Below are 19,538 nucleotides of genomic sequence, written 5' to 3' on the forward strand. Positions count from 1 at the left end.
TTCAATAATTGTTAAGAAAAATCTCGTTTTCAACGGTATTTAAATACATAATTTATTGTATAATTAATAAGCAGCTTTGATTTACTACAAGCAACATCATTTACACAATGAGCATTAAATTTCAACATTTAAAATCGTCCAATACGGTTAATTCCTTTTTGTGGAACAATTTGGATATAACTTTATATATATATTCGATTAATTTTATGAACTCTGTTTAAATTGTAAATTCCCTAAACAATTTGCGTTGATTTATTATCAGTTGTTCCCTTATTGCACAATGCATTACTCGTATGTATGTATATGTTTTAAAAATTATCGTTCAAGTGCCATAAAACTGCATATAAAATTGAACATAAAACTACCCAACACCGGACATCAGATATCGACCTTATCGAATCTCGCCTCCTGTACTCTCTTCTATCTAAAAAATGTATTTAGCTAACAAAATTTTTAACAGTTTTTACATCAATCAACAAGGAAAATGGCTGCAATCATTGCACTAACTAAATGAAATCAATCCTAAAAACATAAACTAATGGACCCTGTGTTTCGTTTCATTTCTGTTTGTTTGTTTGTTGTATATAAGCGCCTCCAAAAATATGGTTAGGGTTTAGTTGGTCTCGGATTTCAATATATGTATGTCTTTTTGGTCCACTCTATTTGCTATTGACTAAGTTCAGGAATTCCTCACGGGTCTTGGGATCGTCTCGGAACACGCCCAGCATAGTTGAGGTAACAGTTTTGCTGTTGATTTTCTGCACGCCACGCATTACCATGCACATGTGTCTAGAAATGGGACAATTTATTAATTAATAAGCAATTCCTTTAATGATATATGTATAATTACTTACACTCCCTCTACCACAACAGCTACTCCAGCAGGTTGAACAGCCTGGGTTACGGCCACTGCAATTTGCTTCGTCAAGCGCTCCTGGACTTGCAGACGTCGCGAAAAGATTTCCACAATGCTAGTAGAAGAATACAAAATAGTTATATAACCATTTCGGCTATATCTTAGCTACCGTATCTTACCGTGCCAGTTTGCTGAGGCCGAGAATCTTGTTGCAAGGCAAGTAACCAATAGATACTTTGCCGTAGAACGGCACCAGATGGTGCTCGCACATGGAGAACATTTCAATGTCCTTGACCACCACCATTTCGTCATGATCCTCGTCGAAAACGGCGCCATTAAGAACGTCTGCCAAGAGATAAAAGGAAATGTTAAGGAAAATAAAAAAAAAATTTCCCTATCGATGACCCCGACGTGATTTGAACACGCAACCTTCCGATCTGGAGTCGGACGCGCTACCGTTGCGCCACGGAGTCGTTATCGAGATGCCCGCCCAATGTCGCACAACCACGAAGCCACTCAAATGCCTTTTCTTTTTCTACCCGTGATTTATGGTGCGCGTAATTCGTGTTAGATTTATTTGCTGCATAACTGAATGTTAAGTTAAAGTGGCTGCCTGGGAAATGGAGGATGGGGATGGAAATGGGGGTGGCTTGACTTGATGGTTTTATGGTTCTTGTGGAGTGTGAGCTTTCGCCACACTCACTTTAAACGATGTGCTCTTGAGATTTCCCTTGCCATTCCCCTCGACTAGTTGCACACCACCCACATACCCGCTCTTAATATACAGACCGGAAAGCTTCAGTGCGTTTCCTGACGACCAACCCACCAACCAACCCGACCAAGTAGCCCACCAACAAATAATCCAACAACCATCATCTAGGCTCCCAGCTCCCTCAATGTCAGATTTGGCGAGTCACGTTGACGCGTGATTCTTGGGGTTCGGTTCTTCGAAATCGGGTTAAACACAATCCAACCCATTCTATTGCCGAAGGCTATTCACTTTCGTTTAACTCATTTAGCTTTCAAATGAACAGACCCAGCAGCACACTTGCGTTGTTTGTTGTTGATCTTAAATTTACATGCGATTTTATTTGACAAACTGTAGAACCTGATTTTCATCTCGAACAACCGGTTCGCTTGTATGCTACTAGCCATATTATTCGCAATTCTGTATTGTTTTTTCAAACGACTCGCTTTGATTACATGACAAGTTCAAATGCGACTGCAAGAGAAAAAGCAGGCCAAATTTTTAGTGGTTCCAATAGCGTGCATACATATCTCATATGGTTTTTCGGATCGGACCAATCATATCTTTTTCGTTTTTGTGTTTTATCTCTCGAGTGGTAATTACACTAATGCACTACTTTAGCGGGGTGTCCGAGGAATCCCCGTTAAAGGTGGAGTACTGTATGATTCACCACCCAGAAACTAGTTTGTACTCACTGGGAAACCCAGGATGAGCAACGTTCCCCCGCCCCCCCTTTGGATCACTGACCTGGTGTTAATTGCCCCAAATGAGATGTGCTTACCCTCGAGACTCTGGTCGTAGCCCTTGGTGAAGTACAGCATGGCCTTGGCCGCCCGCTCTGGGGTCTTGATCAATCCCTGGCGATCGGGATTCTCGCCCAGTCCGCCCAGGAGTAGGCGGTACGAGCGGGCCATGTCCGGCAGGAGGGCCTCTCGCGTCGGCGGCTTGTGGTCCAGCTCCAGGTCGTGGTGGAAAGTGCACTTCTCGTGGCCTGTAAAAGTACATATGAGAATGAACATGATGAAATTCGTTATCATTGGAGATAGGGAGGCATTGCCCCCCTCATCGGCGGCTGTGTGTAGCTGTCTAAGTACTATTACCCATCTCTGTGACCTCTGAACCGCAACACTAGACCCCACTGATAGGCGTTTGTTTATGTATAACACGAGTTTGTCTACCATCCCTTATAGTTCATTGTAGAATCCCTTAAGTAAAATCCCTCTAGATCCCTGGATACCTCTAGATACCGATCCCTGGAACTGGCCCTGGAGCACTACCCACCACTACCTGGCGTTGTCGATGTACGCGGTGTCATTGGTGTTTTCGGTTGTGTACCATCGCTATCCGGGGTGCTGCCGTTGGTCTTCAGGATGAGGCGGGGTCTCTGGTTTCCGGCTAGGGGAGAAGGAACTGCAGCAGGAGCTGGAAGAGGAGGAGCCACCTCCTCAATGGGTGTTCCCACCATGGCAAGGGCCAACTCCTCCGCCTGCTGTGGCTGTCTGTCCGCCAGCGAGGAGGTGCCCGAGGTGCTACTTGTTGAGCAGACGCTGTTGTTGCGTCCGCGCGACAGGATGTGGGCCTGCGGGAAGTTGGTGTCGTCGATGGCATCGTTCAGCTCGCTGGCACTCATCTCGGACAGTTGGCGGGTGAAGCTCATGGCGGTTTGTTTGCCACTCGAACGGAACTCTATTAAACGGCTAGCTCGCTTGCACACAATCTTCGAACTTGGCCCGAGTTGTTTTCTAAATGTTTTTCTCGCTGGTGTCTCTTTTTTTTGTGGCCGTAGGTTTCTCAGCTGGACTTTGGCTTTATGTGTTGGCGCTTCGGGTGGCTCTGCTCTTCTGACAGCTGCTGTGGCCAGCGATGGCAATAAGAACCTCTTGAGCGGAGCTTTGAGCGACGGAAAGCTCCGTATAACCCACCCAACCGCCCCGCGACTTGTGAGCGGAACTAAGCCGAGCTGAGCGCAGGCCCACGGTTTGAAAGCACCCGTCCAATGGCTCTCAAACTGCACTTGAACTTGTTGCTCTTTAAGGAGGCGCCAGAGGTACAGCAAGGGCCAAACAAAAATAGCTTCTGGTCAAAAAAAATGTTCTAAAAAAATGAGTAACTATTTGAAAAATGGATATCTTTTTTTGCAAAGCAAAAATACATTTCTTTTTAAAATGTTATACCTTTGATCAATGCTACACAAAAAAAATGGTAGAGGTAAAATATATCAACACGGATAGTCACGTAACTGTAAAAAGTTAACAACTATTGAAAATAGTGACGTGTATTATTGTTTTAGTCATTTTTTAGTCTACTACTAGTCTAGACTACAATAAAATGGTAAGATTTGTGTATTTTGTTCTTAGGATTAAATAAGGTTAAATTGACAATTCGATGGGTTGGGGCCTTTTTATTTATTTATTTATTTCGGCAACAGTTTGAACCTTACCTATTATAATAATAAATTTTACATTTTTTGCTAAAACCTATTTTGTACTCCTTTCTTTTATTATATATATTACTATACATATATTATTATTTATTTTTATATTTACCATTACCATGGTAAGTTTCCCCAAAAAGTTTTTTGCTTGAACATATATTATACCCTTTTCATTAAACCTACAGCTCTTAAGGTTACTACGATACATTTATTCCCTTAAATGGACATTGGTTACAAATTTTAAAGTTGACCACTAAAAAAGCTCTTCATCTTTTCCAAGAGACTAGACATTTTTAAAGAAATTTTATAAAGTGGGTGAGGTCTGATCTATTATTTTGATCCGAAGTGTGCTCTTATTCCCTTGGCGCCAACTCAATGTGGTCAAGGATTTCTCCTTTGACCCAGCTATTGTTTGCTAAACTACTCAACTTAGTGCCAGACGTCAAGGGGTACTTTATTTAACCTTTCGAATAAAGCACCCAGGCTCGAACAGAGCCAAATTCCCAAATTTTAACCACCGTCCAGCCATCCGCCTCTCCGTCCGCTCCGGAAAACAGAAAACCAGAAGCATGGCGCACCGCCTGCAACTCCGGAGCGATGACTTCGACGTAATCGGCGCCGTGCCGCGTGACCTGTCCGTGATTAAGAACTTTCTGAAGCGCGATTGTGCCGTCAAGAAGCTAATCGACATCGAGGAGGAGTTCCTGAGGGAGTGCGTACTTCGCGGCGAGGATCCCATGAAACCGAATAAAAAAGATGGCAACGACATCGTACAGCGTGGCAGTGGGCTGGGATCCAAATCTGCGGATCCTCAACCAGATCCCTGTGCTAGCAAAACCCCAGAGAACACATTGGCATCCGACTACTGTGATCCCTGCCGACGTCTCAAGACCTCTGTGGTTCTTGAAGAGGTGAGTTACCTGTACTGAGCACACTACGTTTGATAAGGAACAGATCAGAAGAGATACATCTCAATGTTTTCTCGAGTTCTAAGAACCTAAGAAAAACACTCTAGGATAAGTCGATCCTGTTAAAAATAATTTATTTCAATTGTGTTATAAGGATAACTATATTATAAAATCTACCGAACTCTATAAACATATATAAATATATAATATGTATGACTTGAATCTAATTATAACCAGAAACCAATTTATCCTAAAACTAATATGTGAAATCTATATTTTTCTATGAAATCTTTAAATATGGATCCTTAAGGATAAATATCCTAAATTTATTTAAAACCAAGACTTTATTATTGCATGTATCCACGTATATGTCAGCTTACGAAACCTGATAAGGTCCCTATGGTCTTTCTTATCATTTTCTCTTTCTTTCTTAATCCAATTTTTTATATAATTCTAAGAGTCTAAGTCATTCCAGGATAAGTCGAACTTGTTAAGAAGCAATTTAAGGATAACTATATGTGTAATATTATTTGTCTTAAAACTAATTTTGGAAATCTTTCTTCAAACATGAAATTTTTGTTTGGAGGTCCTTAAAACTAATTACCCTACATTTAATTTTTCCCATTTATCCACTTATCTAACAGCTCACAAAACCTGCCACTACGAATCCGGTGTACAACAAATCCTTGCCGCCTTACTTTGACGAAGAGAGTGTGATGGGCAACGCGTTGCCCGTAAAGTTCCGCTTCCGGCGCAAGTTCAATAAATGTGACCAGGAGAAGCCCAACAACCTGATGTGCACCACCACGCCGAGTACCAACGTGGTTGTGCTGACCAACTGTTGCGATGTGATGGTGTGGCCCAGTCAGCGGGTGGCCCAGATGAACCGCGTGCCGGTAACCACGCTGACGGGCGATGCCGATCTCACGGAGTACATGCTGGAGGAGGAGACCATCATGTGAGAGACGGATGGTATCGCGAAATTACAGCGAGTGTTGAACCCAGTTTGGAATAAGTAATTCAATAAACATTTACCCCTTCCACCATTGTCCCCATTTTGTTTGGGAAACCCTGCAGAATCTAACTTATTGGGCTTCCACTGGTAGCGTCTGTGCTGCAGCTGTCCAGATTTGCTTATTTCCTGCATAAATTCCGAATCTCATCAATTTATGCCACTCGATTTCAAAGAGCTAAGAATGCTAATTTTTGGGGTTTTAAAGTAATACATCTCGATCTCTAAGACTGAGAACTGTTCTTGCTTCGGTTACGGAGCTGAAGGTTAGTAATATCTTTAAAATATATATAAACACAAAAGCGAAGTATATACTGAGAGATGTGAAGGATAATAAGATCATCTTAAAGATATAAAAAAAAGATATCAATATGGAGTATTACAAGATAACATTGAACAGGCTTCATAGATTTTGCTTAGAACCTTTTTTTCAGTGGACCTATTAGTGGGGTAGTGCGATTGTCGCATTGCAAATACATTCCTTTGGGCAAAAGTTGTTTCAAAATTAATTAGAAGAGATAAATAAATAGGAACTTCAACAAGAACAAGACTTGTTTTGTTTTTAGTTAGTTTACCGATAGAAAACCTTTCGCCGCTGTTTAGGACAGAATAAATCAGTTGGGAATATCACAGGGCTGGGTTAGTTTAGGTCATCCACATACTATAATAATACAGCTAGTTACCTTTCGAGTGGTTGACCTGTTGTCATGAATGGCAATTAAGCCACCATTAACATTTTCCACAGGGCAGGTGTTCTCTCCGCGTTACGGCGTTACGGAATCAGAAACAGGAATGCCTTATTGTAACTGGGGATCGGTTCGGGGACTCTGAGCTGGCAGGGTTGCCAACGCATGGCAATTTCTCGGAGAATTTTTTAAATGCCTCAATTAGCGAGGCTCAGATCGGTTCGGTTCGGCTCGGCTCTCAGCCCAGTCACAGTTAGTCTTTTTTATTGACCGCAATCGCTCAAATGTGAAGTACTGCGGCTCGGCTTATTAGTCACTACCGACCGATCCAAGCTCGAGATCTGAGGGGCAATCGAAGAAACTGAAAACGGCAAACGGCAAAGGCCCACGAATCGAAACCGTTTGGAGCGCGAACCGTACTCGCAATTAAACACTTTTTAACCTTCACAAAAGTAGTTCAGGTCTGTGTACCCTCCCCTCATCCAACCACCCTACCTTTGGCCAAATACCGGATCACCAGCCAAAGGGGTTTATGTCTTTTGTCTTTGGCTCATGGCCCACAGTTGGCTCCGTACTACACTACACTACACTCCGCACTCGTTGAATCTGCCGATACAATCCGATCCGATCCGCCAAGTGCCAACTTCCAAGCGCCAAGCAAATCTTTCAATGTCAATGTCAATAAGCCCAGTCCAGGCCAGTTCAGTGCCAGATATGTAGCAGTAGCTCTCTTTTTGGTATAGGCATTAGTTCCTCTTGATATCCGGCACGCGTGCGGTTTGCATATGGGGCAGAAATCCGAGTTCTGGCTCTGCGGTTTATGTTCTCGGATTTATGCGGCGCAGCATCGCCGGAAATCGGATTCTTCTCATTATGCGCATCTGATTAAGTTTCAATTGCTCACTAACTAATCATTGTGTGATTGTGATGCAATATCAGGTCAAGATTGCAGCGAGTGGTTTGTATTACCCGGAAACTAGATCTAGATCGGCGCCTACAAAGGGATACTATACAACTGATCCTCACTGTTCTTGGTGCTACATTTAGGAACTTTAAGGGACAGAAGAAAAAACATTCCATTCAAGGTATTTACTTATAACCCACTGATACTTAATATTTTGAACTTTGGGTAAACCCTTTGTGAGATCAGAAACGGATACTAATTGTTTCTTTAATTGAAAAATGACTCAATCTTTAAAAGAAATTACAAATTGGAAGATGTAATCCAAAGCACTTCAAGAATATTAATACAGGGGAACTTTCTTCAATCCAAAAAAGATTAGTTTAAGATTCAAAACACCATCTGCACATAACTAAAAAAAAAGACCCAATCTGTACATAGCATTAAATAAATAACGCTTTATTGGGGATTCCTCTTTATGATAAAAAGAAAAAAAGTACAAATGGGGATCTGGAAAAACTTTCCTTCACAATATCAAGACATTTATGAACGAATAATTTGTTTGGAATGATAAAACAAATCCCGTTTATACTTTGGAATATTTGGAATTTGGAATGATATAATAATAAAATATTATTTTATGATAAAAAGAAAAAGGACAAATGGAGATCTATAAAAAATGTTCCTTCTCAATATCAAGACTTTTCAGCCTGAATGGAATGATTTAAATTTCAAATTCCGAAGTATAGTTCAGAATTTTTTAAAACCTAAAAAAAATATTTTATCCAAAACTTTGTTATTAGGATAAGTTTGTCTTAGATGAAGAAAATTATTTTGATCTATCAAAATTCACATATCACAATGATATAAATTTTTATCCGTGTACTTTGTGACTCAGGCACATATCTGAGATCCGGAAAACATCCCGAGCCAACCAACTAACTGTTTGTTATATCTTCCGGAGAACTCACCGCTTCCATTGCTGGCCAGCTCCATGTTGAGCATTTCCAGTTTAAGCTGCTGGCTGCTTTTGGAGACCGTAAGATCAGTGGTGGAGGCGGCGGAGGCTTCGCCTGTGGGGATCGTGGCAACGGAAACCGCATCCGCGGCACCCTCGCCATTTTGGGAACTGCCATTTTGCTCGCTGCTCTGGGGCTTCATTTTTGATGGGTATTAACTGATTGGTTTTTTAAAGAGGAAACTCTACGAGGACTCGGGTTTGTCTTTGGGTGTTTTTAGTTTTTTGGTTGCTAGCGTACGATCGCGTTGCGGGTTTTGTATTGGGCGCGCTCGCTCCGAATTTATTCGCCGACTAAACCGCCCGAGATTTAGTTGTAACCTTTTTATTATGAAAAATCGAAAGTTCTGCCGCGAGAGGGAGAGCCCGACAGCTCGGCAGTTTTATCTCGCTCTTGTTGTTAACTGAAATTGCTCTCTATTCCAATTGCTTTGGAGCTTTTTGGCTCTCGGCTCTGGTTTAAGCTCCACTGTTGGGAGGTCCGGGTCCGAGGACTCCAGGAAATGGGGACACTTTTTTTTTTACAAATTACTTGTTTGCCCGTCAAAAGTTTCCGAATTTTTTTCGGTGACAGAGTAAACATTTGTTAAACAAAAAAATGTATTAAAAAAAACAAAAAACACGGCTGTTAAGAAAACGTTGGCGCCTGGCTTTGGACCCCGGCGCAATAATTTTGATTTGATAACCCGGCTGCGACTGCATCGTTAACGGGTCGTTGGCAATTATGAGGCGATTGGCGATGATAGCGATCGATTTGCAACAACAAATCCATTTGCAGGCTAAATCGTGCTTGCCAGAAATTTGTTCGGTCATCCCGGTTCATTTAGCGCCTGATTGCGAGCCCCTGAAATTGAATTACGGCAGGAAGAGGCATCATGATTTACTGGGTTTCGTAAAGTTTGTATTGATGCACATAAGAAACGCACCCCATTTTATTAATTCTTGTTCTTATACTTTTTATTATGGATAATTGGCTACAGGTTTTACATGAACTACCCTGAAGAAACCCATTCGGTGTTGTTAAGGGTGTCGACTGAATTAAGCAATTTTACATGAACTTAAGCTGGTAAGGAAAGTTCCATAGGACCTTCGAACCACCTTATTTTTAGTCCAAAACATTTTGAGGGATTCATTTCGTGTTTTATTTTAACACCTCCAAAGAAACAAAGCAAATATATATACTTAATGCATTAATTAGCAATGAGCTATTCCACTTTTCTTAAAATAAGTAAAATTTATTGGATATGAATAAAATGAAGTTACTTACTGAAAATATATACAATGTACGTATGCAAGAAACCTTTTATAACAATATTTTTTTAGAATTGTATGGAAAGAAAAGAAGGTATTTATCTTATAAGGTCGTGCGAAATATTTTGTAAGGTATTAAACAGTATTCTAGCAATTACCATAAAAAGTTTTATTTTTTACTTTACAGCTTGATTCTTACTTTGTTTTCTAGTGTACTTCATGATTGCAGTAGCAACAATTGCAGTTCACAAAGTACATATACTTCTAAATTTGCAGCTTAACTAATCCGGATACAATCACAGGTATAGAGACAAATACAGCTGCAAGAGTAAAACTCCGCTGCGCTTGCGCCCTTTCGCCGCCTTGAGCGGCCAGTTAGTCATGCCTGCGAAATTATAAATAATATTAATTAGCCATTAATTGGACATTTACGTCCGATTTGCATGGCAGCCAAAAAAAATTTTACTTTTAAATTTTCCAGAATTGCCGTTGTGATCCGCTGCTAATGGCATTCAATGTCATTAGCTGACGGCTCAGCGGCTTGAGTTATATTTCCGGAAGGGAGTCGGACAAAGAGCCGGTTGGCCGAGCACCTCCCACATCTCACAGCTCCTGCACTTCGCCGCCAACGCCCTGTTTGCCCTGGGCCTGCCGCTCCAGCTTCTCCTGCTCCATGTTCTCCAGCTGGGCGAGGGTCAGAAGTGATATACCCAGCTGGTCCTCCCGGGTGAACGGCTGCGCCATGCGCCTCAGCCAACGACGGGCCAGCTGAACGGCCTCCTCCGTGCTCAGGTTGCAGAAGCTGTCCACCAGATGCTCCTGGATCCACTTGGGCAGACGCGATCGCTTGTCGTGCCTCGAGAAGCGCTTGTCCGCAAAGATCATGATGCCGTAGTCCGTCTTCCCGCGCAGCGCCCGTCCCACGCACTGTGCCGCATGGCGCATGGCGTCGAAGGTCAGGAAGTCGTTCTCACGTATCTGAAATTGATCGCGCAGGTAGTCCAGCCGGGCCTTTAGAATCCGCGACTGCGTGTACACGTAGGGGATGCCGAACATGAGCACCGCGCGACCATAATGATGGTCGAAATCCACACCCTCTGAGACCTTGCCACGAGCCACAGCCAGCAAAACGGCTCCACGACCACAATCGCAAGCCTGCAAGTCAACATTAGTGCATTGGTTGGGGTTAGTCAACTTAAGAAGCAATCTCTGTATACTCTACATTCCCAATGGGAGGTATATCAATATAGAACATTGGTCGAACATGAAATGGTTAGTAAAAGCATTTGAAAACCACAAAATGTGGTGAACACTAATTGTTTGCATAGTTGTATTTTGTCAAGATAAATTGCAAAATGTCAAGACAAATTAAGTTATTCTTTGATTGTAAAACTTGAAAAACTCAACATATTTCTGATTTGTTCATTCCAAAGGATTTGTAGATAAATATAGCAAAGATACCTTTGTTCTGATCAAATCAACATGATCTAACCTCCAAGGGCGCAGATCATAAAGAGATCGAGGTTGCTATGTCAAGCACATTTGGCGGGAAGCCATAGCAATATCATTGGCATTTTGTAGAACTGAAAGCATATATCTCACCTTAACATAGTTCATCAGGGCGTAGCTCGTCTCGGCATTGTCCTGAGTCTCGATAAATAACAGCTTGTAACGCAGCAAGGTGTCTACGATTCCCTGATCATACCAGGAGGCCACAACAGACTCCAAGTACAAGTAAGAGGTGAAGAAGCAAACAATGCCATCGGGTACTGTCTTTGCTACCTCCACCAGCAACTGGCCATAGTTTCGGATCACGGCAGTATCCTCTCGCGTCTCAAACTTGGACGAAATAGTCACCTGGTCGTTGCCCTTGGATACAATCTATTAAAAAAGAACATTTAAACAAAATGCTTGTAATCGATGGTGTAAGGAGTACCATAGGAAGCAGACATGGACGCGCTAATGTCATGGTAAAGCTGCTCATAACCACGGGATCAAAATCGAGTATTTTTGGGTACATGTCCATGGGCGACAATGTGCCTGAGGTGATGACCACAGTTTGAAATCGCGAAAACACCGGAGCCATGGCAATAGACGAGTCTAAGCAACTGAAGTGCAAAATTGGATTCGATACAGTAGGCGTCTTGTCATCGAAGGGCTCTATGATGATGGTGAAGCCCTTCGTGTAGGTGGACACCAGGGTGGCAAAGTGCGTGATCTAAAGAAAATGTAAAACATTAGCCTTGCCTCTATGATGAAATATCTGAAAACTTACCAGAGTGAGGGCTCCATACTCAGTCATATCACTGATCTCGAGTGTCCGCAACAGACTGGACAAACGTTCAGCACAGAACCGTAGAGGTTTGCGTTCAATACAAATTTTTGAGGAAATATCCTTGAGGAAGCCGGCCGGCGACTCCTGAACTACATGATGGACACGCAGTCTCGTCTTAATATACTCAATGAAGCGTCGTAAAAAACTGAGAAAGTGGTCGGCGTTACGTATGTTTCCGGGCACCACCTCTGTCAGCACATCGTTGGGCAGGACCGGATTGGCCAGGATCATATCCGTGTCCCGCTGCACACTGGCATCCTTCAAGCCCTGAACCATGCGTTGATACTCCTCATTCAGGCGATTCGTGTCCTCTTCCCGAATACTGTCGAAAAATTATTAATTGAATAGGGCCGGTGAATCAGAGATCTGATCAACTTACTCCTGAACCAGTTTGGTCAGCTGATTTAGGGCGTTTGTACTACGCTCCACGGTTCGTCTGTTAATCTTCACACTCATCGAATCGATGCAAACGTTGTCGATGTTGTGGGCCTCGTCAAAAACCACACAGGACTCTCGACTCATCTCCTTGGATACCACCTGGGCTATCTTTGGATCTAACAGATAGTGGTAACTGTATACCACAATGTGAGCATGGGCAATCTGGTGAAGAACAATTCATACACAGATTAGTACAGCTGTATGAATGTTTCAAAGTCCCAAACTCACAGCATAGCGGGCCAAAAAGTACGGACACCAGTTGCGCGCTCGTCCGTATTCTTTGAGATCATCGATACTGTAGACGCCCACTGGCAATGTGGACTCCTTGCCCTCCAGACTGAATCCCTCAAAGTACTGGCCTGCAAATGAATAACTTATATCATAGTGCTCCACAAATAGTTATAAGAAATCCTTACATATGGGCGTCTCGGTGTCCATCTCGTGTCGCTCGCGAATGTAGCTAGCGGTGAGTCCGTAGCACTTGCCGTCCACCGCCTTACCCTCGCGCTCCTTGCTGACCTCCGGATGGATGCACATGTTTTTCCTGGAGCTGAGTACCAGACCGGTGAGGGGTGGAGGATTGGGGCAGTGGCGTTCGTAGTAGACCATCAGGTTCTGCAGCTCGGCAATGACCTTCTCGATCTCCGGCACTGTACGGGAGCAGTAGATCAGTTTGCGTACGGTCTCCGGATGCTCCACCATGTAGGCCACGATCAGGGACAGAAGGGTGGCCGTTTTGCCCGTTCCCGAGGGCATCTCCAGTAGGCAGTGACCCTTGGCGTCCAGACTCCTCTTGAGTTCCAGCATATACGCATATTGCTCTGGATAGATGTACTCGTACGGGAAGTACACCAACAGACCGTCCACGCTGAGCCTGGGGATTTGGATTTTGTTGTTAGCGGGAAATTTCCATTGGTCTTATTCAAAAACTAACTTCATTTTGTGCGAATTTCGTGAATTTCGGTTTCAAAACAAGCGTGACCGGTCAACCAGACCGCTAGCATTTACCGGTCTCCTCAAAATGTACTAAAATATACCATCAAACTTACACTGGTCTACAAGAAACAGAAGTTTTATTTTATTAAGAGTATTAGCTACATGGGGTTACATTAAAATTCTTTGAATTCCTAATAACAATAGTAAAATTGTACATGTTTTTCAAAACGCATAAAAATTTCAATTTACAAATTAGTTATAAAAAATATTGAAATAGTCGGTCAATTGCTCCGTATAAGACTAAAAATTAAATGTTTATAGTGTTGTTTCCTTCGTTTTTTTAACTATAAGTCGATAATAACAGTTTAGGGAATCCCCAAAATCTGTTATGCAAAAAACTTGTCAAAATTGTGTTGGCCAGTGCTATTGTATTTTTAGTATTTTTTTTTAGATATCTGTGGTGTCTTAAAATGGCCGAGCAGCGGTCATATCAATACTAAACATATATAGTTAAGACGGTGACTTGAACCTATTTATTTAGCTAAACAAAAACACTACCTCCTAATCTTCTCATGGACGATCTAAATCCTCTGGCGGGCACGGCTCACCTCCTGGAAGAGGTTGACAGTGAGTAGATGCAGATTCGAGGGAAACCAAAACCGGCAGAATCTCAAATCCGGCTCCTTACAGAGAAACTGATGGTGCTTTTAAGGGACGGACGGACTCTTATTGGGTATCTGCGATCCGTGGACCAGTTCGCCAACTTGGTGCTGCAGCGCACCATCGAGCGGATACATGTGGGCAACGAGTACGGCGACATTCCACGTGGAGTCTTCATCATTCGAGGCGAGAATGTGGTGCTTCTAGGCGAAATTGTAAGCTTGATGTTACCCTTAAATACAAACTGATTTAACAGCCTCGCAATACTCATAAAAGGACCGTGAAAAGGAACAAAAGCTGCCGCTCAAGGAGATATCCGTCGACGAAATCCTGGACGCCCAGCGCAGGGAACAGGAGCAGCGGCAGGAGAAGCACCGCCTGGTGTCCAAGGCGTTAAAGGAACGAGGACTGGCCGTAGATGCCAACATAATCAACGAGGACTTCTGCTAAGACTCCATTTCTTTTTAAGTACATCAATAGATTAAGCTCAAAAGATTTTCGTCACTTTGTATATTTGTACTGCATTAAAAAACTACGTTAAAACCTATGTACATATGTATTCTGCATCCTGCTTAGCCCGATCCGCCCTCACCCGGCCCCGTTCCGCTCTCCTCGAGCATTATGTATTTCTCCAGGATCTGGTACATCTCCACCTTGGCCTTGATCTTGTGCACGCGCGAGAGTTGACGTAGGTAGGCGGCGATAGACTTGCAGAAGAAGTCGTCCTCCGTTTCCGAGTTGCTAGGGAGGTTGTTGGCCGAGGGATTGCCTTGTTCTGTGGCGGAATTCTCACGCTCCTGGCCCACATCGGGCGGCATACAGACCACATAGTTTATATCCACCTGACTGGGCTCCACAGGCGCACTCGGTGGTCTGGACATTGCCTTCGGAGCAGCAGTCTCCGGATGGATAGTGACCACCTTGACCTTCTGTTCGCACTCTGTATCGGCCAGGAAATCCTCGTAGCTGTCCTGTTCCTGCTCCTGGCCATCGTCCGCCTCGACGAGCACCGAATATGTCTCCGAGTGCGTGGTCTGCGTCTCCAGCTTTGTATCGTAGTCCTGCTGCTCCTCGCCCTCTTCATACCCCGAGCCATTCTCCTCGATCAGCGAGTCCGTGTCTATGGGTAGACGGATGCGACGTCGTCGCTGTAGATCCACCTTCATCCAGCCAGATGGCTTCTGATCCCGGTCTCGCCCTCGTCGCTCGCGACGCTTTCGCACAAAATCCCTCAGGAAGTCCATCTTTCGGAAGAAGTCGTTGTGGCCAAAATCACCGGAGGGATGTAGACGCATCTGCTTGAGTTCCCGGGAGTAGCGATCCCGCAGACATGTCCATCGCCTTCGAGCGTCCATGATCGAGATATTGAGCACATTTGCCACTCTGGCCCAGTCCTCCTCCTTGCGCTGAGAGAGCCGGAACGAGGGAAGCTGGGGATCGTACAGCGACGGCGTATCGCGGATGGTCCGTATCAGCAGGATATCCGAATCGTCCAGGGGACGGTGGTTCGAGCTCATTTTGTTTAATCTAAATATAATATATTTATCAAGTCCGCTGTTGCCAGATTGCCGAATGCCTCCAGTTTGCATCTTCGGCTATCGATAGACGATAACAAGAGAAAACTTGTACCTTCTGATATCGATGAGGAGGGTACAGTTTTGCTTTTTTCAAAAAATGTATTTAGTTATTAAACATATTTTAACTTTATCGAAAATTATTACGCGTTGGCAAAAGGTTATTTGGTTGCATAAAGTCATTTATTATATGGTTCTTTCAAAACCTAATTCAAAATTATTAATCAATTGGGTTCCAAAAGTTTAATTTGTAATGCACTGTAAATTCTTGTAAGCCTATATATATTAAACATTTATATAGAACCTAGGACTCAGATTGACGAAATCCCTTCGTCAGCTATGAGAGAAAATGGTGGTTAGCCTTCGAAGCCTAAAAAATGATAAATGATTCTCAGCTGAAATATGGCGGGAAAAAATGTAAAACAGCAAAACTGAATTATAAGCAAGATTATTTTCGAATTTCAAGAAATTATAATTTTCAGAAACTCAATATAGCAAGTAAAAACAAATATTATTTATAGCAGTTTTTACATTCCTTATGTAAAATGCAGTTTTTACATTCAGTATTTTTAAATGTTTATGCGGTCACACTGCAATCCAGGAAACATTTTCAACGTGCTCAAATCAAACCAAACAACGCGTATTCGGACTCTCCGAAATTATGTTGTTTTTCTGCCCTTCGTGCGGAAACATACTGATCATCGAGGAGGACACTAATTGCCATCGCTTCACGTGCAACACCTGCCCCTATATATCGAAGATCAGGCGTAAGATCTCCACCAAGACCTTTCCCCGCTTGAAGGTAAGATCGGTTCCCACTGGATGATGCAATCTGTGATAATATCTATGTTTTCTGTAATTGCAGGAGGTGGACCACGTTCTGGGCGGCAAGGCGGCTTGGGAGAACGTGGACTCGACGGACGCGGAGTGTCCAACGTGCAGCCACAAGCGGGCGTACTTTATGCAAATCCAGACGCGGTCGGCGGATGAGCCCATGACCACGTTCTACAAGTGCTGCAACCACGAGTGCAACCACACCTGGCGAGACTAATGCGCCTCCTTCAGACGCAGCTACTTCGTCTTTTTCAGGCTCACCTTAGGTCCACCAGGATGCAACACCAAGTGAGTGAGGCCAGGACTCCAGTGTGTCCAGTTGGGGACGAGGCAGCTCTCCAGCTGGCCCGTCAGTGCCTGCTTAGTGGACAGGTTATTGGTCTGCCCACCGATACCGTTTACGGCCTGGCCTGCGATGCCAACAACGAGTCAGCCATCCAACGGCTCTACGAGATTAAGGGCCGGGATGAGCACAAGCCCGTGGCCATCTGCGTTCACAACACAGCTGCTCTGCGTCGCTTTGGTCAGGCTGCCCATCTCAGCGACGAGCTGCTAACTCGTTTGCTCCCGGGCCCCCTGACCATCGTGATCGAGCGGACGCCCCAGCTGAGCAACCGGTTCCTTAATCCCAGCACCTCCAAGATCGGCATTCGCATTCCGGACTTCAAGTTCATGCGCGACCTGTGCGCCGTGTGGCAGGATCAGCCTTTGGCCCTGACCAGTGCCAATCGCTCTAGTGCGCCAAGCAGCCTGCAAGTGTCCGAGTTTCGCTCCCTTTGGCCGCAATTGGGGGCCGTCTTCGATGCTGGACGAATCGGACTAACCGAGGAGCGACGACTGGCCTCCACGGTCATAGACCTGGCCACTCCGGGCTTCTTTGAGGTTGTGCGGGCAGGAGTGGCCCTAAAGCAAACCATCAGCGTAATGGAGGAGTTCGGCATCCAAGAGCGAAATATGCTGTAGTATAAGAGCTATCCAAATAAATTATAATTGTCACTAATGGGTTAATTTAAAAGATTAGTCTGCGCTTATGTCCTTTGGCAATAGGATAAACAAGGTCCATTAACAGAAGTAAAAAGCTTTATTTGGATGACAACTTAAACAAAGAATATCCGAACCGCATTATAACCATTAAAATATTCAACTTTGGCTTTTTACTAAGTTTAATTTAGAACATCCTACCTTGCCTCGCATGCGGGAACACAACAATTGATTATAAAATATACGGGTATTTCTGTGGCTATGTACACAATTGGAACTATCTGGTGCGCAGACCCTCTTCCAGGTGGTCAGTCTAGTTGTAGTAGTTGCTGGCGTTCTTGGAGGCCTGTATGGGTCTTCTTCGCCGTGGCAGCTCGTTCTCCAGTATCCGCCAGCGTTCCGGTGGCCAGACAATGGCCACTGCCCGCGCGGACATCAGGCCCAGGGCCACGGGTCCGAAGGAGTTGCTGTCCATAGAGTGACCCGTGTGATCTCCCTCCACCCAACAATGGCCCTCGGGAACGCGCACGATTTCGTGCTTGTAGCCCAACGTAGAGACCACGTCTCCCTGCAATCCCACCACGCGCTTGATGATCTTCTGGGCGGGATCCTTGGGTGAGATGAGGGATATTATGTCGCCACGTTCCACCTGACTGTTGTGGGTGCCCCAGCGCAGCAGAAACACATAGTCCTTCTCATCCGGCACTGGATTGAGAGCTGGCTGCATGGAGATGCCTGCGGTAGGATGTGGATGAGTTAATCAGACCCTGTTTGGATCTCCCAGCCACTTACCATCCACCCTGGCCACATATCCCACGCAGTCCAGGAAAGTGACGCCTAGGGGCAGCCCGTACAGTAAGGACTTGCCAAAGAAACGGAATGCCATGTGTTCCCGTGAATGAGCCTGTGGGCCTCCTGCCCTCCGATTGCGCCTGGATGAACTGGATGGATGGACCGCAGAGCTATCGAGATGAATACATAACCAGCTTTTCGCCAAGTTCCTTTTGTGCGCTCCGGCTCGTTAGGCATTCGCAGCGAACGCCAACACGCGATTTGTTTATGCTGGCTAAATACAGGGTGTTCCAGTGGACACAGACACAGAAGGGATTGCTTGCGAAGATTACGTTTATTACAGAAGTGTGAAGTTGCCAGCTATTGTACTTTAGTTACAGGTGTTTTCATTTGGGGTTTATTGAAATTTTGACAAAAACAGGAATGTGACTTGGGCGAATCGGCTCTAGCAGCCCTCCAGCTCGCTCGGAATGGGAATCTCGTTCTGGATGGCGAACTGCAGCAGGGCCTTGTACTTGCTCTTCCAGTTGCCCACCTCGCGTCGCACCTGCTCGTTGTCCTCATGCATCTGCTCTAGTTCCGTCCACTCGTACGACTTCTTGGTCTCCAGTTCATCCTTCTGCTCGATCCTCTTGATGCGACAGCTGGCGGCGTATCCACGATTTTTCAGAGTGCGCCGTCGCTGCTTCATCCGTACGATCTCCTCGCGATTCAGACCGCGCATCTTGAGGGTTCGGTTAAGATCCCTCACCGAAATGCTCACCAAATCATCATCGGTAATATCCGGAATGGGACATGGCGAAAGTGGGGCCTGAAAATCGCACTCCTATCAGGGTTTTCTTTCTTCTTTCAACGAATTGTCAATCTACATACCAAGGAAGACTTTCTCTCGCGTTTCGATTCCATTGTTGCTAGTTTTCTTTTATTTTCTAGGAGTGTTTAAAATTTTGCTAGATTTTTCTTTTTTGCGTTGTTATTGTGCGGCTTCTTCTTCTCTACCTGCTGGATACCATTCACAGGGAACTAGTGTTGGCATTTACCAACACCATTTGGCCACCTACAGTTGCCAGATGGGAACATAACGATATCGGTACTGAAAATGGCGGGTAATTTGAACTGAAGTACTTATCAGTTGTGCAAAAAAGACGGAATAATTTCTGAATTGTTCAAAATT

The 19,538-nt window shown here is 44.4% G+C and overlaps 9 protein-coding genes and 1 non-coding gene across 15 annotated transcripts; 4 read left to right on the forward strand and 6 right to left on the reverse strand.

Moving 5' to 3' along the window:
- Nucleotides 1-26: 26 nt before the first annotated feature.
- Pu (GTP cyclohydrolase punch) lies at nucleotides 27-8,852 on the reverse strand. Of its 4 annotated transcripts, none has more exons than XM_017074837.4 (5): nucleotides 8,517-8,852; nucleotides 2,386-2,595; nucleotides 1,036-1,201; nucleotides 855-971; nucleotides 27-789 (listed from the first exon to the last, which is right to left on the reverse strand). In XM_017074837.4, exons 1-5 carry the CDS (start codon nucleotides 8,704-8,706, stop codon nucleotides 660-662), a joined length of 813 nt encoding a protein of 270 aa, XP_016930326.2. In that variant the 5' UTR covers nucleotides 8,707-8,852; the 3' UTR covers nucleotides 27-659. The 4 variants fall into 4 exon arrangements, with proteins under 4 accessions (XP_016930326.2, XP_016930322.3, XP_016930324.3 ...); XM_017074833.4 differs by lacking the exon at nucleotides 8,517-8,852 and adding an exon at nucleotides 2,886-3,454; XM_017074835.4 differs by lacking the exon at nucleotides 8,517-8,852 and adding an exon at nucleotides 2,940-3,453.
- TRNAW-CCA (transfer RNA tryptophan (anticodon CCA)) lies at nucleotides 1,258-1,329 on the reverse strand. The gene has a single exon. It is a non-coding gene; the product is annotated as a tRNA-Trp (tRNA).
- LOC108010032 (uncharacterized) lies at nucleotides 4,572-5,989 on the forward strand. The gene is made up of 2 exons (XM_017074838.4): nucleotides 4,572-4,949; nucleotides 5,591-5,989. The coding sequence occupies exons 1-2, from the start codon at nucleotides 4,608-4,610 to the stop codon at nucleotides 5,906-5,908; spliced, it is 660 nt and encodes a 219-aa protein (XP_016930327.2). The 5' UTR covers nucleotides 4,572-4,607; the 3' UTR covers nucleotides 5,909-5,989.
- Nucleotides 8,853-9,968: 1,116 nt separating the features above from the next.
- Nucleotides 9,969-13,650, reverse strand: Xpd (general transcription and DNA repair factor IIH helicase subunit Xpd). 2 transcript variants are annotated; one of them, XR_001767477.4, is made up of 9 exons: nucleotides 13,522-13,650; nucleotides 13,004-13,461; nucleotides 12,816-12,946; nucleotides 12,529-12,749; nucleotides 12,090-12,471; nucleotides 11,751-12,032; nucleotides 11,417-11,695; nucleotides 10,281-10,969; nucleotides 9,969-10,199 (listed from the first exon to the last, which is right to left on the reverse strand). XR_001767477.4 is itself a non-coding variant. In XM_017075129.4 (8 exons), exons 1-8 carry the CDS (start codon nucleotides 13,524-13,526, stop codon nucleotides 10,418-10,420), a joined length of 2,310 nt encoding a protein of 769 aa, XP_016930618.3. In that variant the 5' UTR covers nucleotides 13,527-13,650; the 3' UTR covers nucleotides 9,969-10,417. The 2 variants fall into 2 exon arrangements, 1 of the variants encoding a protein (XP_016930618.3); XM_017075129.4 differs by having other exon boundaries at nucleotides 9,969-10,969.
- Nucleotides 13,651-13,991: 341 nt separating this feature from the next.
- Nucleotides 13,992-14,730, forward strand: LSm1 (U6 snRNA-associated Sm-like protein LSm1). Its single transcript, XM_017072244.4, has 3 exons — nucleotides 13,992-14,150; nucleotides 14,214-14,398; nucleotides 14,460-14,730. Exons 1-3 carry the CDS (start codon nucleotides 14,096-14,098, stop codon nucleotides 14,631-14,633), a joined length of 414 nt encoding a protein of 137 aa, XP_016927733.1. The 5' UTR covers nucleotides 13,992-14,095; the 3' UTR covers nucleotides 14,634-14,730.
- On the reverse strand, nucleotides 14,679-15,775 carry hng1 (hinge1). The gene has a single exon (XM_017072243.4). It carries the CDS (start codon nucleotides 15,770-15,772, stop codon nucleotides 14,756-14,758), a length of 1,017 nt encoding a protein of 338 aa, XP_016927732.2. The 5' UTR covers nucleotides 15,773-15,775; the 3' UTR covers nucleotides 14,679-14,755.
- A 595-nt stretch (nucleotides 15,776-16,370) lies between these two features.
- Polr3K (RNA polymerase III subunit K) lies at nucleotides 16,371-16,911 on the forward strand. Its single transcript, XM_017072471.4, has 2 exons — nucleotides 16,371-16,559; nucleotides 16,623-16,911. The coding sequence occupies exons 1-2, from the start codon at nucleotides 16,419-16,421 to the stop codon at nucleotides 16,806-16,808; spliced, it is 327 nt and encodes a 108-aa protein (XP_016927960.1). The 5' UTR covers nucleotides 16,371-16,418; the 3' UTR covers nucleotides 16,809-16,911.
- Tcs1 (Threonyl-carbamoyl synthesis 1) lies at nucleotides 16,808-17,587 on the forward strand. The gene has a single exon (XM_017072470.4). It carries the CDS (start codon nucleotides 16,808-16,810, stop codon nucleotides 17,552-17,554), a length of 747 nt encoding a protein of 248 aa, XP_016927959.3. The 3' UTR covers nucleotides 17,555-17,587.
- A 66-nt stretch (nucleotides 17,588-17,653) lies between these two features.
- Nucleotides 17,654-18,608, reverse strand: LOC108008379 (mitochondrial inner membrane protease subunit 2). Its single transcript, XM_017072222.4, has 2 exons — nucleotides 18,365-18,608; nucleotides 17,654-18,307 (listed from the first exon to the last, which is right to left on the reverse strand). The coding sequence occupies exons 1-2, from the start codon at nucleotides 18,456-18,458 to the stop codon at nucleotides 17,886-17,888; spliced, it is 516 nt and encodes a 171-aa protein (XP_016927711.2). The 5' UTR covers nucleotides 18,459-18,608; the 3' UTR covers nucleotides 17,654-17,885.
- A 71-nt stretch (nucleotides 18,609-18,679) lies between these two features.
- On the reverse strand, nucleotides 18,680-19,396 carry maf-S (MAF bZIP transcription factor K). Of its 2 annotated transcripts, none has more exons than XM_017072224.4 (2): nucleotides 19,238-19,396; nucleotides 18,680-19,175 (listed from the first exon to the last, which is right to left on the reverse strand). In XM_017072224.4, exons 1-2 carry the CDS (start codon nucleotides 19,268-19,270, stop codon nucleotides 18,810-18,812), a joined length of 399 nt encoding a protein of 132 aa, XP_016927713.1. In that variant the 5' UTR covers nucleotides 19,271-19,396; the 3' UTR covers nucleotides 18,680-18,809. The 2 variants fall into 2 exon arrangements, with proteins under 2 accessions (XP_016927713.1, XP_016927712.1); XM_017072223.4 differs by having other exon boundaries at nucleotides 18,680-19,190; nucleotides 19,238-19,388.
- Nucleotides 19,397-19,538: the final 142 nt, after the last annotated feature.

The sequence above is a fragment of the Drosophila suzukii genome, chromosome 2R (genome assembly GCF_043229965.1).
Source record: "Drosophila suzukii chromosome 2R, CBGP_Dsuzu_IsoJpt1.0, whole genome shotgun sequence".
Taxonomy (NCBI): Eukaryota; Metazoa; Arthropoda; class Insecta; order Diptera; family Drosophilidae; genus Drosophila; species Drosophila suzukii.

Bases quoted from the DNA above. Each gene is read 5' to 3' on its own strand.
- Pu (XM_017074833.4), bottom strand. From the start codon at position 3,261: ATGAGCTTCACCCGCCAACTGTCCGAGATGAGTGCCAGCGAGCTGAAC. The intron at 1,202-2,385 runs GTAAGCACATCT...ATCTCTTGGCAG, and splicing joins CTACGACCAGAGTCTCGAGG to ACGTTCTTAATGGCGCCGTT. The intron at 790-854 runs GTAAGTAATTAT...TCCCATTTCTAG, and splicing joins GCTGTTGTGGTAGAGGGAGT to ACACATGTGCATGGTAATGC.
- LOC108010032 (XM_017074838.4), top strand. From the start codon at position 4,608: ATGGCGCACCGCCTGCAACTCCGGAGCGATGACTTCGACGTAATCGGC. The intron at 4,950-5,590 runs GTGAGTTACCTG...CTTATCTAACAG, and splicing joins CCTCTGTGGTTCTTGAAGAG to CTCACAAAACCTGCCACTAC.
- Xpd (XM_017075129.4), bottom strand. The intron at 12,947-13,003 runs GTAAGGATTTCT...ATTCATTTGCAG, and splicing joins GGACACCGAGACGCCCATAT to GCCAGTACTTTGAGGGATTC. The intron at 10,970-11,416 runs GTGAGATATATG...GTTGACTTGCAG, and splicing joins CCCTGATGAACTATGTTAAG to GCTTGCGATTGTGGTCGTGG.
- LSm1 (XM_017072244.4), top strand. From the start codon at position 14,096: ATGGACGATCTAAATCCTCTGGCGGGCACGGCTCACCTCCTGGAAGAG. The intron at 14,151-14,213 runs GTGAGTAGATGC...GGCTCCTTACAG, and splicing joins CCTCCTGGAAGAGGTTGACA to AGAAACTGATGGTGCTTTTA. The intron at 14,399-14,459 runs GTAAGCTTGATG...TACTCATAAAAG, and splicing joins TGGTGCTTCTAGGCGAAATT to GACCGTGAAAAGGAACAAAA.
- hng1 (XM_017072243.4), bottom strand. From the start codon at position 15,772: ATGCAAACTGGAGGCATTCGGCAATCTGGCAACAGCGGACTTGATAAA.
- Polr3K (XM_017072471.4), top strand. From the start codon at position 16,419: ATGTTGTTTTTCTGCCCTTCGTGCGGAAACATACTGATCATCGAGGAG. The intron at 16,560-16,622 runs GTAAGATCGGTT...CTGTAATTGCAG, and splicing joins AGACCTTTCCCCGCTTGAAG to GAGGTGGACCACGTTCTGGG.
- Tcs1 (XM_017072470.4), top strand. From the start codon at position 16,808: ATGCGCCTCCTTCAGACGCAGCTACTTCGTCTTTTTCAGGCTCACCTT.
- LOC108008379 (XM_017072222.4), bottom strand. From the start codon at position 18,458: ATGGCATTCCGTTTCTTTGGCAAGTCCTTACTGTACGGGCTGCCCCTA. The intron at 18,308-18,364 runs GTAAGTGGCTGG...ATCCTACCGCAG, and splicing joins ATATGTGGCCAGGGTGGATG to GCATCTCCATGCAGCCAGCT.
- maf-S (XM_017072223.4), bottom strand. From the start codon at position 19,270: ATGGAATCGAAACGCGAGAGAAAGTCTTCCTTG. The intron at 19,191-19,237 runs GTATGTAGATTG...AAACCCTGATAG, and splicing joins GCGAGAGAAAGTCTTCCTTG to GAGTGCGATTTTCAGGCCCC.